At 42.0% G+C, this 15,833-nt stretch overlaps 1 protein-coding gene across 1 annotated transcript; it reads right to left on the minus strand.

Annotated features, from left to right (window-relative positions):
• Positions 1 to 253: 253 nt before the first annotated feature.
• Positions 254 to 9,324, minus strand: LOC133114067 (adhesion G protein-coupled receptor E3-like). Its single transcript, XM_061223263.1, has 10 exons — positions 9,264 to 9,324; positions 8,950 to 9,125; positions 8,646 to 8,807; positions 5,590 to 5,790; positions 4,357 to 4,592; positions 4,176 to 4,242; positions 3,587 to 3,678; positions 1,718 to 1,877; positions 1,539 to 1,582; positions 254 to 272 (listed from the first exon to the last, which is right to left on the minus strand). The coding sequence occupies exons 1-10, from the start codon at positions 9,322 to 9,324 to the stop codon at positions 254 to 256; spliced, it is 1,218 nt and encodes a 405-aa protein (XP_061079247.1).
• Positions 9,325 to 15,833: the final 6,509 nt, after the last annotated feature.

Here is a 15,833-nt window from a genome sequence, read left to right on the forward strand (position 1 = left end):
TTAATCTGACAATGGAATATATCGAAAACCCTTTTTATACAGCGCAACACGATAGAATTTACACTTACATAGGAGCAATGAACAGCTTACATATTAAAGGAAAGTAACAAAAATACCATTCTAGCAAACAACTATTTTATTTATTACAACTATTGACATTCTATTGAGAATTGAAAAACAAAAACTTCCAATCAGGTTACAGGGAGGTAGGGAGGGGTGGGGAGAGGTGCAGCTTGAAGAGGCTTGAAGGTGGTCAGTCTCTGTAGTCGTGACTGGGAGGTGGAAGAGGGGAGAGGGGGAGGTGTCAGGCATCCTGCGGTGGCTGAGCAAAGAAGTTGTCCGGCAGGCGTGTAGGGAGCACACATCCCATGCAGGGTGACACAATTTAACATACGTCAGACATATGAAAATAGTACAACAAATTCTACACAGACACACAAGTACAAAAAGAACCACACAACAGACACAACAAGGTGTTTTAACTGCCCATGTCTCCGCAGAGCATCTTTATTTTGCATTCAATTGCATTTTCTATACACAAGTCTTCATCTTTTTTTTTTTTTTTTACAATAATTGACATCTACACTGCTTTTCAGATGTTCATCCTGCATTACTAACCCTATAAAACAATATATACTGTATTTACATGAGTAACAACCAATTCAAGCATATGCAACCAAAATTGTAATTCAGTCTATACGAACATAGAATAGAGACCGCTCCTCATTGTCCAGGTGTTATATGCACATTACAAATTAACAGCAAAATGTGACTTCTCATTGGATCACAGCATGGTGACACCATGATGAATCATAACCACATGAGTATGTCAGAGACGTTCACACTTTTTGTCTCTAGTCCCCTAGGATTCCCGGGGCTGCACCTTTCTTCCAAATCACACAGTAATAGGAAAATCCATTCCATTCCAGCAATGAAATGAACCTTATTTGAAAACCAAGACTGGAACTTCTTCATGCTAAGGCTATTTACCTCTGTATTAGTACATGTACATAGTACCATGTTAGTACATGATAATAACATGGCTGCAAATAGCTGCAAAATTGTATTAGCAGTCCAAAAGAACACTCCAATGAATCCATTGTTTGATATATGAAAAATATTAATGCGAATGTGCATACTACTATTTGCAGTTCCATAAAAGTGTTAACTTTCAGTTCCTCATCTATGATGGTGATCTCGTCTTCTGTGGGTTGGGAGGCAGCGTTCTTGAAAACATGAGAACAGAACAACTTCATTAAAAAGAATAGACTCACAGTGGGTTGGCAGTGTAGTATAATGGTTAGGTAAATCTGAGGTTGTTGGTTCAAATACCAAGTGGGGCACTGAAGCAAGGTGCCCTTGAGCAAGGCAGAGATTCTGCCCTCCGAGGGAACATGTGAAGCAGCTTGATTGTCCGGTGAATAGTGATAACAAACTACTAGCTCAACTGAATTGCCCCAGGAGCAAATATTTGCATGCCTCTTACCCCAGAGTCTTTAACAGCATTCTCTTTGTGTCTGCTTCCTGAAGGCCCCTACCTTCTACACAGACAGGAGAGCCACCTCCTGTACTCCTCCCGTACCTACACAACACAGGGACCGATCAGCACTGTCCAGCATCAGTCAATGTCATAACACTAACTCTATAACTGTGTAACAACCCCTTCACCAAACATAAAATAAACAAACAGACTCAGTGCAGGAGAGGGTCCGGTCACCTCTTTGTTGAGCAGACAGTGAACGATGAAGATGAAGGTGCCCTGCTGTGAGTTGAGGATGATGAAGATGTATTTTAAGATGACACTGTTCTGGTTAAACCCTAGGATCCAGGAACACCCCAAAACAAAAAACTGGGCACCAATTTTGAAGGTAATCAGCCTGAAAGAAAAACATTGACTTATTTACCTCAGAACCCTGATGACTTAAAACCATTTAGCCAACACATGTTCCATTCTGTATCAGTGTAAGTACAGCTGAATCAATTCCCATCCGTCGAAATGCAAATAAGTTTTCGTATTGCTTGTAAGGTAACCTGAAAATAAGATATCCCGACTCTGGTGATGTTGATTGGTCACAGTTCAGGAAGTCATGGCATCCAGAGGATAAGCAACCAAGTTCAAAACATGACTATTTTATTTGACATTATGTTAATGTGTCTCAAACATTGACATTGGAGGCTATGTATACACCAGTGCTGTAATTACTACATGGTGAAACCAAGATGTATAAAAATACTCTTTAATAAAATATGAAAATCTGCACATTGACTACAAGTGAATTATTTAATGTCATATTTCCTCAGTTTGTCATGAATCAGACAAATCAGAAAAGGGGAGGTTTGTCTTTTGACTGGTACTGTATGGAGACTCTCAAACCCGTGGTAGGTCCGCATCATAAATGCTGGCATGGTAGGTGGTTTGTCGAATCGCTGGGGTTCTCTGCTTCCTGTCAAGCACCCTATAGTTGTACTGTATGGAGACTCTGTCAGAGAATGTAGTCAGACTCCCATGCACATACTGTATGTAGATTTTGTTGTGGTGTCTGTAGCCAGACCCCCATGCACCTAGTGTGTGTAACCTTTCTTACCATTAAGACTCTGCAATTTGGTTGTATTGTAATACTTTTATTTATATCTAATTTGGAATTGAAATGTGATTACTTATTGAAATGTTTCACTTACTGACACTCACTGTTACACAGAGAATGCTTGGATGCCCCCCTCAAGTTTTTCGATGGAGGATGCACATTTACACTTACTGTATCACAGTGTATTGCACCCATAGACCTCTGACAGTAAATCAATCTCCTCCGCCTTATGTTGAGAATGGGGATAGCTAATGTTGGTCTTCTTGGGTCCCTGAGCCGCCATCGGACACACCCAAAAGTAGCATCTTACGCAACCTCTGAAATGACCGTAGACATCTAGCCAGCTTGTGAGACATGCACATAACGCGCGATGTGACATGCGGTGGGACTAGCAGAGGACTGTTCTGGGAGTCTGTTACGGTACAGGATTCCTTTTGCGATCAAGTCTAAATTATCACTAATACTCAAATTTTAGATATAAATTACATTATATTATTAAAATGGAGTCAGATCATACGAAGACTGATTTATTGGCACTGTTTTGGAGATTCTTGGTCAGCCCGGACCAGTAAAAAGCAGAAGGCAGAGTGGTACTACTGTCTTTGTAACTTGGTTTACGTATTGGCAGATCTATTCTCTCCGCATAATGGTCAGTAAAATTTAAACCTACAAACTTTCTTTCAGCAACACCAGAAGCACAAGCAGGTAGATGCCTTCGCCCTTGCTAAATTCCGTTGTTGGGTTAGCACGGGGCTTACAATTGCATTGTGATACTTTGTCTTAAACACTTTTAAAAAAGTTTTTAAAAGCTGTCTCATATGTGTCTGAGATTAAAAAAAATACAATAAAAAAATTGTCTGGTACAATGTCCAATTTTCATCCAGCAGACACAGTGGCTGGTTCAACAAAAAGTTTCAGACCCTGTGCAACAAAAAGTTTCAGACCCTGTGCACTCACACCGACATGCAGATATACCTACAAGCAGAAACAGGTACACTCACCTGGTGTCTTTAGACTGGGAGATGTCACTCTTCATGTTGACTAGAGTAGGCCACAGGATCCAGAGGATCACACAAAATGAGATGCAGTTGAGCTGTTAAAATTACACACAAGGACAATGGACAATTCTCAGCACATAACCTGTACAGTGGGGTCCATGTAATCCTGGAAAAAATTATTCTTTTTTCGATTTTGAAAATTTTTTTACAAATGAAAGTTGCTTAAAAGCTTTGCAAGAACTATTCGAAGACCAAAGAAGAGCAAGGAGTGCTGGACAATCCACAATCACCTGACAACCCCATTGAAAATTTATGGGGGCACTTGAAGACTGACAAAAGCCAAGCATTCAGTAACATCACAAGATGCTCTTTAGAACATTGTGAAAAGAACATAAATTCTGAAATGAATGTGATTTTTTCAAAGATTCAACTTTTCACTCAAATTTTTCTGCTGATAATATAATTAGTAATGAAAAAGTTTGTATTAAATTAGAAAATAATGCAAAATAGAAACATTTTCACTAGTAGTGTCAAACTTTTGTTCATGTAAGCTCAAGACAAAGCATATTTTGTAGTGCATAAGATGACATACTGTGAGAATAGTACACACTGGACCAATGAAACTCCACTCCATCCATCGATCTTTGCTCAACCAGCACCTGAAATGGAAAGAGATTCATCATCAGTTTCTCGTGCATTCTCACTCAATTTAATTTTATTCATGAAGATCCATGGTGTTGTGCAGAGAGAAAATACAAGTGAAAGAAACTGACGCATCTTTGCTGCCATAGCCCTCTGAATACACCGCTGCAGACACTCCCACCACCACCAGGGGTGCTCCGTAGCCAATCGGCAGGAGATACAGAGCCCTCAGCCCCTCCTTCTGAATGACCTGCACTTTGGACAGGCTCCTGACCAGCAGGAAGAGCTGCAGAGTCTCCAGCAGCATCCACACAAAGCTGGACAGGAAGAGGAAGTGCAGTGTGCCTGCAATGACTGCACACGCCACCTGAGGGAGCCATATGTTCACAACAGATAGCAGATCAGTACGCTACCTTACACCTATTATCAGATACATACAGTGGCTACAGAAAGTATTCAGACCCCTTCACTTTTTGCTCACTTTATTGTGTTGTAGATTAAATTGATTTCCATTTTTACCAATCAATTTTTTCTAATTTATTAAAGATCAAAAGCTGAAATCTCTCATTTACATAAGTATTCAGACCTTTTGCTGTGGCACTCCAAATTGTGGTCCTGTTTGCTTTACAAAAACCAAGCCATGAAGACCAAGTTAACCTCTCTATGATAAAATTGTGGCAAGGCATACATCAGGGCAAGGATATAAAACCATTTCTATTCTTTGAGTGTTTCCATGAGCACAGTGGCCTCAATAATTGTAAAATGGAAGATTGGAACCACAGGGACTCTTCCTAGAGTTGGCTGTGCTTAGTAGCGGCCAAACTTAGTAACCGGGCAAGAAGGGCCTTGGTCAGGGAGGTGGCCAAGAACCCCTCGGTCACTCTAGAGCTTCAGAAGTCCTCTGCAGAGATGGCAAAACCTGCCGGAAGGACGACCATCTTAGCAGCACTCCATCAATTAGGCCATCATGGCAGAACCACTGCCATAGAACATCTGTGGAGAGACCTGAAGATGGCAGTTCACAGACACTTCTCATCCAATCTGACAGAGAGGATCTGCCAGGAAGAATAGGATAACTCCACAAGGTGTGCAAAGCTTGTACAGACTTCCCTAAGAAGATTCAAAGCAGTAATTGCTGGGACCAATAAACCATAAATAAACAACTGCAATAAGATAGGAAGGCACCTTGTTTCTGTAATTATTTAGGATTAAAACATCAGTTTTCAAATCATAGTGTGAATCGGAGAATATATTGCTGATACAGAAAAAGAAAAAATATTGGTGTTATCCTTTAAAGTAACAAATAGCAATGCTTCGATCACTACAATACCAGTATAATACAGTACATATTTCCAGATCCTTACCGCATTCTCAGTGCGAGACACGCCCACAAGGAAGAGCAGGTGACCCAAGAAGAGGCAGATACTGAGGTGGAGGCGGGCGGTGTTGTTGATTTTAGGGTTCCATGTGCACAGCAGGAATGTGATGATGGCGAGGGCGAGGAAGGCCAGACCCACACTCATACAGAACAGGTTCACCGCCTCCAGCAAAGAATTGTCCTCATCCTCTTTCTGTAGAGACACAAAGAGCACATCTCTGTTGGGGTAGTCATGTGTGTGATACCGTAAATCCTCTAATTGTGGCCGGGGTCTTTTATTTACTTAGGCTGCACAAAGCACAGGCCTTTATTTGGGGCAGGCTTGTATTCCAGGCAGGCCTTTATTTCTTATTCGGCTACTGTTGTAGAATTTTATTCTTAGAAATAAAGTAAAAGGCTACACTTAAAGTGGGCCAACACTGTTCAACACTTCCTGTAACCGTTCAGAAATCAATTAGTGTAGGCTAATCAGGGAACACCGTTTGGTAAGTCATAGTGTCAGTCTTAACAGACTGAGTTTATTGCAAATATTCTCAAACACAATAAATCACAGAATCCATAAAATAACTTGCCAGACACGCCTTCATGAACAATAACAAATTAGCGTAGATAACAGCAAGTTAAGGATCTTATCTTCCTAAAGTGCGTTTTATTGTGAGACATGCGTTTCATTTGGAGCAGCATACCGAGGCTAGAGGCTATCAAAAGATTTTTGCTTTGGTTTGGGATTTAATTTACTTTTGGACTGTTTGATTCTATTGCTAAATGTTGGGACTGATGGGCACTGAAATCTGGGGGGTATTTGATGGTTCACTGTTAAGTTTTATGTAGTTGAAAGAGAGTCGGGATTTCCACCCGTCTGTTTATTGCGAGCCAAGGCAGCCGCTTTCATTCATTCATTGAACGTGCGCTGTGCTGTAAATACAAGGAAACCTTATTGCATAGCCAGGTAGCCTAAATTGAGTTAATTTTTTATTTTACCTTATTTACTTTTTATTAAATTCCTAGGCTGGAATGCCTCGTGGCAACAATTGTGTTTAAATGTATACTGCTTCAGCCTTTGGCAAGCTACTCAGAAGGGGGCAGCAAGCGACTGGTAGCTTGAGAGCAACGTGTTGGAGACCCAAGGTGTAGGACAACAACTTTTAATTGGCAACAGTATTAAACCAACCAACAATATAAAATATTAAGAAGAGCTCTTTTATTTCATTGAGTTAAATCGAAACAATGTATTCTAGTGCTCATGGACTGATAGCCCTACTGGTAGGCAATATTACCCCGGCTTGTATTTGGGGGCCGGCCTTTATTTGTCCGAATCGACCACGCCCCCGGCTATTATCCGAGGCCCGGCTTCAAATAGAATCCCGGACACAATTTGAGGATTTAAGGTACGCACTCACAGGGTTAAGAGACTGTTCCAGTTCTAGTGGGTAAAATGATTGGTTGAACAGAGAACAGTGTTAATGTACAGGCTGTGTACTTTCGCAACTAAACATTGTCAGTTCATTCAAATACTCGCCTCCTGCCTCGTATTTTCCAACACAAGATTTGGTGAAAAGGATAGCCAAATTTTCTCAACCGCCGTCGCCGCCTCTGTTCTTGGAATTGCTGGGAGAGCCTCTGGTCCTGTGGAGCAGACTGATGGCTTTGCAGGAAGCCTATCTTATGGCGCTCAACATCCACCAGCACGCCAACGCCACCATCCAGTTATGGAAGTGTTGAAGAGGACAGGCAGGCCTCTTCTGACATCTCAGAGAACCTGAAACCCTTTGCCCGTGTGAAGGACGAGTTATCGTTGCTGAAATAGGACGTGTAGCCTCTGCTCCATTGTTCCCAGTGTCCTACCTGCACGCCTCCTGGAGATGGCGCATGCAGGCCATCCTGGAATTCCGAAATTGAAGCAACAATGCCGGAACCTCATCTGGCCAGGCATTGACCGGGATCTTGAAGCCATGGTCAGAGACTGTGCAGCCTGCCTTCTGAGTGGCAAGACCCCCCCCCCCCCCCCCTTCAACTAGTCCCCTGGCCAGCCCAGCCAACATTCAGCTTAACATATGTGGGGAGATCTATGATGCCCCCCATTAGCAATGTTTCCTTTTTGTCGCATATGATCTTCAAACGGTGGGGATAGTGACCTTTAGGGCGGTCACTGACACCCTGCAATCACTCATTCAGTCATTGGGGGCTCCTCAAAGCCATCACAACTGACAATGGGCCACAGTTCACCCCCATGGAGTTGAGTCCCTTTCTTGGAGACCTGCAGGGTCTGGCACATCAAGACAGCATTCTACCATCCACAGGCCAATGGTGGCATGGAACGTTTCAACCAGACCTTTCAGAATGGCATTTGTACTCATATAGTCCAAGGTTGTACCATCCAGTCTGCGTTGCCCAAACCCTGTTCTTGTTGCATTACAGGGTGATGCCACACTCCACCACTGGGATATCTCCAGCGTCACTGATGGTGGGCCGGGACAGATTCCCCTGGACAGATTGCGGCCAGCACGGCTGTCACCCGGGGAGGTGAACGCTGGGGCAGCAGTTAGGAAACAACAGCAGAAAATGAAGGAGCAGTACGAAAAGGCACACAGAGCTAAAGTGTTGCCCATTCTGGTCTCTGAGTGAGGACCCACAGGCCACATCGCCATGACAAGATGACTTCCTTTTGGTTAAGCCCCCTCCAGGCCACCAAACAGCACGGCCCAACCATAGATTGAGGAGAGTTCTGAGACTTTGAGGCCAGTATTCCTATCAGTCTGGAATGGCAACAGATGCTTGTGCTCTTCCGGGAATGCCAGAAGTCCAGTTTCCAATCCCTGAGTGTTGGCCTGTCCGTGACCGGCTCCGTCTGACACACTTGAAAGACTTCATCACGTCCTATCGCACATAGCTTGATGTCATATGCACTCACAGGCTTTAGAGACTTTGCCAGTTCTCGTAACATGATTGGTTGACTGCGGGCTGACATGCAAGAAAAATGTTGGATTTAGGAGGTTCGAGAGAATAGTGTTAATGGACAGATGGTACTGAGGGACACCCTACCTGTTCCTGCGTCTGCAAGAGCAGGGCGAAGGTGGAGAGGTGGGTACAGCTGCATACTGTCAGATTCTCATTGGAGAAGGAGGCTGTGCACCCATCCACTGACCAGCGAGTCTCCTCCCCCTGTTCCTGCCAGTACACACAGGTAACCAGGCCAGCCTGGAACTTCTACTGACCAAGACAAGAGAGGGACAGAGCAAAACAGTGTGTCAGAGGAGTGTATAATACAGCATAAAAGTTTGAGTCATATCATGAAATGCATTAAAAGATCAAAAGCTCCTATATAGTGACAGGCCCAGTTCCGGACCTTCTTGTGGAACACAGTGAAGTTGACAGGCTCAGGGAGCTCCTTGTGTTTCGTCTTAGGCAGTGTGGCAGTGATGATGTCAGAATACATCTCTGTGACATTTTCACTCTCGAAGAAACTGGGACTCATGAACTTCTCCATCCCATTGACTGACACCAGAACTGCAGAAGCAGATCCTGGGTGAGAGAGACACTGGTTATGCTCCATCATCATCTTCATCAACACTGGTAATTTAATCATCATCAACATCACAAGCAAAATGAATTTAACATCATCATCACTTCATATCATCCTTACTGGCCTTCAGCTCTTACCATTGTTATTTTTAGCAACAGCTGCAAGATTGACTGCCATCATGTTTCCCTTCGCAGCCATCGCAGGCATCTCAGTCATATTCCCCTCTGGTCCAATGGCCACTGCACTAATCTCTATGGGAGAAATATACATGCATCACTTTCAAGCACTAGAGTCAACAATTAAATATTTCTGTAGAAGAAGCATTTGTGCCTGATTATGTCACATTTTTATTTTTTTTCTGAAAAGTGTAACTTGTTCCATTTAATGTTCACAGGTACTACATTAACAATACTGATACAGTAACAACATATTTAGTCAATGAATTGTATCAGAAAACTGTATAATTTCTCTTGCTACTGCCAGGGTTATATCTCGGTTTGCTGACCAGTCATTCATAACCTTTAGGTTTGTGTCCCTAAATTTCTATTGGACATCCATAAATGAGGAGGAGGTAAAAAAATAACTAATTCATTTAACTGCATTACATTACATTGCATTAATGGCATTTGGCGGACGCTCTGATCCAGAGTGATGTACAGTCTAAGCAGGAGACAAACCTTCCCTGGAGCAATGCAGGGCCTTGCTCAAGGGCCCAACAGCTGTGCACCGGGGATCGAACCACCGACCTTGCGGGTTCCAGTCATGTACCTTAACCATGACACTACAGGCCGCCCTAACTAGCCTTTGACTCCTGTCCAGTGTGTTATACCCATGGTTGGTGTCTTCACAGATTTGTTAGTCTGGGTCTTAGTGGGCTCTACCAGGGCAGATGCCAGCCCCTCTGTGATTTTGAGGAGGATGCTGGTTACATCTGCAGTACCATTCTTTCCCTCCACAGGGGGCATGCCTGCAACATACATGGCAATGCTCAGGAAACTAGTCACTGTCTGTGGGAGTCAAAGAAAAGGCAAAGTTAGAGTAAAACAGTCTGTGTCATTCAACTTTTGTCCCAGCACTTACTGCAGTATACAATATGTGCCAAGATCCAAAAACATGCACCAAGAATCTAAACATACATAATGCACTCAGCTGTGTTAATCAAAATGTTGAAATCTTTTCATACTGATTTTACTCCATAATTTCTCCCATAACCATTTGGAATCCCCAGCCTTGTTTTATGAACCTATACTATAACACCTGCTTGCACACACTTGGAGCAATCCAGGTGGAACCATACCTGGTTATTTTACTCCTAGCAGGTACTGGCAAGGGCTTAAAATGTCAATTCCCCTTAAGTCCATCATTATACTCTGACTAGTCATGGGCCTTTGGATGTTTTGCTTCCAATCTTTGTCGCTAAATTAACAGATTAGTCATGCAAAACCACATGCCCACCCTTCCCATGTCCATTGACTCAAATTTGAAACATACAGTACTCAAGTCAGGATCATAGCTTCCAGGACAAACCTTTTCAGGTAGAACAATATCAGGGTTGTCCTCCAAATCCTTGTTGATGTTGCTGAGCAAGAACATCTCAAGTGTTTGGCCCTGTGAAGGAGAAATAGTGACCTTCTGTATTTGTATCTATCATTGATTCCCCTTCCCACAGTCAGTTTTTCTTCAGTTACCAACTTACCTCTGGAGGGTTCAGAGAGGCAAGAAATTCATTTGTACCTAAAGACAGAGATCATGGCTTTTTGAAGGGAGAGAATCTAAATATTGAAAAAAATTGGATTCTAGAAGGTTCATGAACTCAAAAATTATCAATCCACCACTTACGCATGCATACAGTAACTCCATCCTCCCAGATAGGTCCAGAAGAGGAGATGTACCCATCCAGGCAGGTGCATTTATAGCTTCCTAGTGTGTTGATGCACTCAGAGTTGGCACCACATGAGATTTGGAGACACTCATCCAAATCTGCAAGACACAACACATCTACTCATCCCATCCATTCTCAATCCTGATGTGGGTTAGCCGATGTGTTTGGGATGGTCTGACCTTCACAGGGGTTTGGGGTGCTGGGCATGGAGCCTGAGATTTTATTGGGCATGGAGCCTGAGTTTACACTGTATGCTTGGTCATACATACAGGTGTGACTCCCAGGAGTGTTGGTGCACTCAGCATTGAGACTGCCACATCAGCTAAGCAGCTTCACTACCATTTACTGTATTTTAACACTAAAATAGAGAAACATAGATACTTGGTATGCAGGTAGCAGCCACGTGGATCACTTGCTTGTGTTATGTTCCTGTTTTCTGCCTGTTAGTTTATCATTGTTTATTATCGTTATTCTTGTAATTTATTATTTTTCATATTCATGTCTGGTGCTCTGTTTATATTCATTAGTCTTTGCACTTGTCTTCCCCTGTGATGTCTGAGTCTGAATGTTTACGAGCCCAGTCACTCCCCTGTCTGCGTGCTCCACTATTCGGGTGTTTACGGTAGTTCCGGGGTTCAACCTTCTTTCCAATCTTGCATTCCTTACTTCCTGCTTTCTCTCCAGTTCATGTTTGTACATAGCACTAATATACTAATCCCAACTAACATAGAATTTGTACAGTACTAATTATACTAACACACGAAAAATCTGAAATAAATGTATTTAAAAACAAACAAACCCTGTTTTATAAATGTATGATGCCTGTCTCTTGTGGCATTCTTAAATTACTACTATTATAAGCATTTGGTTATTACTATTCACTTTGTAACTCACTCACTCGCTCACAAGCAGAACAAACAAGGTTTCTTAACAGGTTTTTCTACTATGTGTCCACTGAAATAGCATAAGGCTCACCAGCCCCCATTCATTGAATCTTATTTTTTATTCCCCATGAATACTCTATGTAAAAATGTCTTTACTTTAAAGGAAATTTAAAGGAAATTGAATCCCCAAGACAAGGCAAAAACACAAGCCTCCCTCGTCCACTCTTACCTGAGCAGATAGCACTAGCATCGTCATCATGGCCACAGGTCTTGGTTATTCCATGCTTATTGTGTTGGCAATGTTGAAGGTTGGATTCCGTGCTACGGCATAATATTTGATTCATCCAGATCTTGCCCACCCCTTCTCCGAAGTAGGCCGAACGTGGAGAAGAGATCACATCCCCACATCCCAGCTGTCTGCACACCACTGTGGCATCACTCCTGCCCCACCAGTCATCGCACACGGTTCCCCAAAGACCTTTGTACAGGATCTCCACTCTCCCAGCACAGCCATGGTCCCCATTGACCAGTCTGAGCTGACTTTTAGCTAAATTGGATGATTAGAAAACATCAACTCAACAAACATGTCCAAATACACAATAATTTGTACGTGTGTGTGTACGCGCATGCATGCGTGTGCAGTCATTAAAAATATGTCCTCGAATTTTCAGAGATAGAATTGTACTGAAGAATTTGGCCATTTAGACACTTACCTTTAAGAGAATAACATCTGGCTATTAGGTATAACAGAGTGCCTGGGAAAATGGAAATATGACAAGGTTATGACAATATCAAGAGCACTTAAAATTAAAATTGCTTTGCTAAGATGTCTACCCATATCATTGTTGGTTGTTTTTGTTGTTTTCTCAGAGGCAAAATAATACATCTAGTCTCAGGCTCTCTTTCGGTGGTCTTCAAATTTGAAAGTAAGCATTCAATACTGAACCCCCAAAAGAGTCAAATGAAAACTGTTAATTTTAGTTATTAATAATAAAAATATTTTCGTTTTTAGCATGAGAAGTGACATTTAAAGCCCTAGTTTTAAGATGGAAGAAAGGGAATGATGGTATTACCAATTACCATGACCTTTGTTCAATTGTACAGCTGTCTGTTCAATCTCCACCTATTTATGTCTGAGATACAATTTAGAGGCGTGTCAATAGGAATAAGATCATTAGGCGTGACAGATATACGGATATCACAGAGTATCATCCGCATAACAGTGAAAATGTATGCAGTTTGTGGATAATACGTAACAGTGAAAATGTATGCAGTTTGTGGATAATACGTAACAGTGAAAATGTATGCAGTTTGTGGATAATACTTCTTAATGTGAGTCAGGGATATGTGCTGACTGACAAAAAAAAAAAAAAAAAAAAGATTTATAAACCAAATGAAAGCTTTTTTACAAATACCCGTTTGCCATAATAAATGAAATACATAAATTAGTCTAACTAAAAATAAAATAAAGCAACTACAGGGAGTAGTCTGCAATTTAAAACTGTATGTTCCATAACATAGCAGGACAGTTTGGCGGGTTTGCAGCATCGGAAATATCAGAAGTGCTACACTTAGAGTAGACATTGCCAGCTATATTGTCTAAAGTCAATATGGAAACAAATCTCCCAACAGATGCTACTGCTAGCTACCACCCTGATGCCGATGAGGTGGTGGAAACAGCCAAAGAGAATGAAAGCAAAGGGGGTGCGTGATTACCCGGACTGCTGTGTTGCTTTGACTTGCAAAAGGTCTCAGCCAACCCAAAGCGGTGGATAAACGCTCATTTAAAGCTGGCTGGTATCAAATTCTAGAAGCTAAACAGCGGCTTGAATATTCAGACAAATGCCACTGCTTTGCATGCAGGTTATTTGCATGTAGTTTAACCGCATTTAATGACACTGCTTTCACAGTGTGGGGGTGTGCTAATTGGAAAATTGCCAAAAACAACGTGCAGCAGGGGATCGGCATAAAACAGCAACGTCTGAACTGAAACATGTTAAAAAAATACAGCAGTGGTACTGGGGAGCAGTGGTGGGGGTTAAAACGCTGACAGAGGGCCCAGACAGGGAGCGCAAACAGATTTAGGCAACAGCAGTTGCTTTTCTAGCTTCCAATACCAGTTTTAGGTGGAGATCCAGCTATACAGTGGGGCACAAGGAATGCCTTCCTTTTCCTTTTACAACCACAGAGAATGTTCTCACCCCCCGGGCGAGCACAGCATATCGAAGAACAGGCTTCATTTGGACCTTTGTTTGGACAAAGCTAGGGAAATCTCAAATCCGTTTCAAGAATCAATTTTACACATCCGATTTCTGCCGGGTCATCCGCCTCAGCAAGGAGGTCCTGGGTTTGAATCCCGGTCGGCCGGGGCCTCTCTGTGTGGAGTTTGCATGTTCTCCCCGTGTTCATGTGGGTTTCCTCCGGGTACTCTGGTTTCCTCCCACAGTACAAAGACATGCAGGTTAGGCTGATTGGAGAGTCTAAATTTCCTGTGGGTATGAGTGTGTGAGTGAATAGTGTGTGTGCCCTGCGATGGACTGGCGACCTGTCCAGGGTGTATTCCTGCCTTTTGACCCAATGTATGCTTGGATAGGCTCCAGCCCCCCTGCGACCCTATTCAGGATAAGCGGGTTCAGATAATGGATGGATGGACAGGCAGGAAACTAAGGTACACAGAAATGTAATGATTGTAGTTGCACCTGCTAAGATTTGCACAGGTATGTTCTTACACTGAGAAAACGGAGTCACGCATCATGCAAAACTAGATCAACTACAAGATTCTGCTGCAGAATACCATTCAAGATACATCAGGTTTCTACAACATTTTGTAATGTGTTTTTTTTTTATCCCATGTACTGTGCAATACTAGTACATGAAGAAACATACATCCATAGGAAGTAAAATACTATTGTGTTTGTAACACAAACAAAGGTTCATGAAAAGCAATAAGTCTGGAAACCAAAAAAACATATTTACAGTGCATTTTCAAAATTCCACTTCCACTTCCACTGTTTACATATAATCTTTTATATTTATATTTAAATTAAAATGTATATTTCTGGATGTTTCCTGATGCAATTAAGTTTAAGGTTGAGGGTACAATGGCAGTGACCCACAAATATACAGTCAGGTCCATAAATATTTGGACATTGAGAAAGTTATTATTTTAGCGGTCTACCACAAAATTGGGGGGATTATGCATACAAAGGGCTGTAATTCCAACACCGTTCACCCGATTTACCTGAAAATAATGTGAAATTAAAGCACTTTGAGCTCATATTTACTTCCAACGCCAATATCCTTAATTTAGACAGCTAAAATAACAATAACTTTGTCAATGTCCAAATATTTCTAGACCTGACCATATATATACATACACATGAACAACAGCATGAAGAGATAACCCATAAAAAAGGCTGTCATTGTAAATAAGATTCCAATCTTAATTGACCTGCCTAGCAAATTAAATATAAAAAATAAAATGAAATATATAGCCTGAAAAATCTTAAAGTCTAAATTAATCAAATAAAGTTATGACATCTAACCTGGTTAAGAAGCATCACCCACTCACCCAGTAACAGTGGCAAATGGCCATTGTTCATCTTTGCTTGTTACTTGCTGGGACAGATAAACTGCTGGACCATGTGCAGGCTGAATTGTGATGGAACATGCTTGAAAAAGCTTATTTTGAAAACCAAACATCGTATGCAAACATGGGGGCAGGAAGCTTTGAGATGTCTGTGTTATACACTCACCAAGCACTTTGTGCAGGCCTGACACAGTGTGCACCACCCGACTGGGCCTGCCACAGCTCTCCAAAACTGAGAACCACACAAAACAAGCGTCATACACTCATCATGTGCAGAACTGACAGTCAGATTGTGATAATGAAGTCAAAATAAATCACAACAACAAATATGAAACCACTATCCAGTAAATCC

Source organism: Conger conger, chromosome 16 (assembly GCF_963514075.1).
Source record: "Conger conger chromosome 16, fConCon1.1, whole genome shotgun sequence".
NCBI classification, from domain to species: Eukaryota; Metazoa; Chordata; class Actinopteri; order Anguilliformes; family Congridae; genus Conger; species Conger conger.

Excerpts from the sequence above, each read along its gene's own strand:
- LOC133114067 (XM_061223263.1), bottom strand. The coding sequence starts at position 9,324 with ATGGCTGCGAAGGGAAACATGATGGCAGTCAATCTTGCAGCTGTTGCT. Across the intron at positions 4,593-5,589 it reads TGTCTCGCACTGAGAATGCG|GTGGCGTGTGCAGTCATTGC; the intron begins GTAAGGATCTGG and ends TGGCTCCCTCAG. Across the intron at positions 1,878-3,586 it reads TCCCAGTCTAAAGACACCAG|GCTGATTACCTTCAAAATTG; the intron begins GTGAGTGTACCT and ends TTTTTCTTTCAG.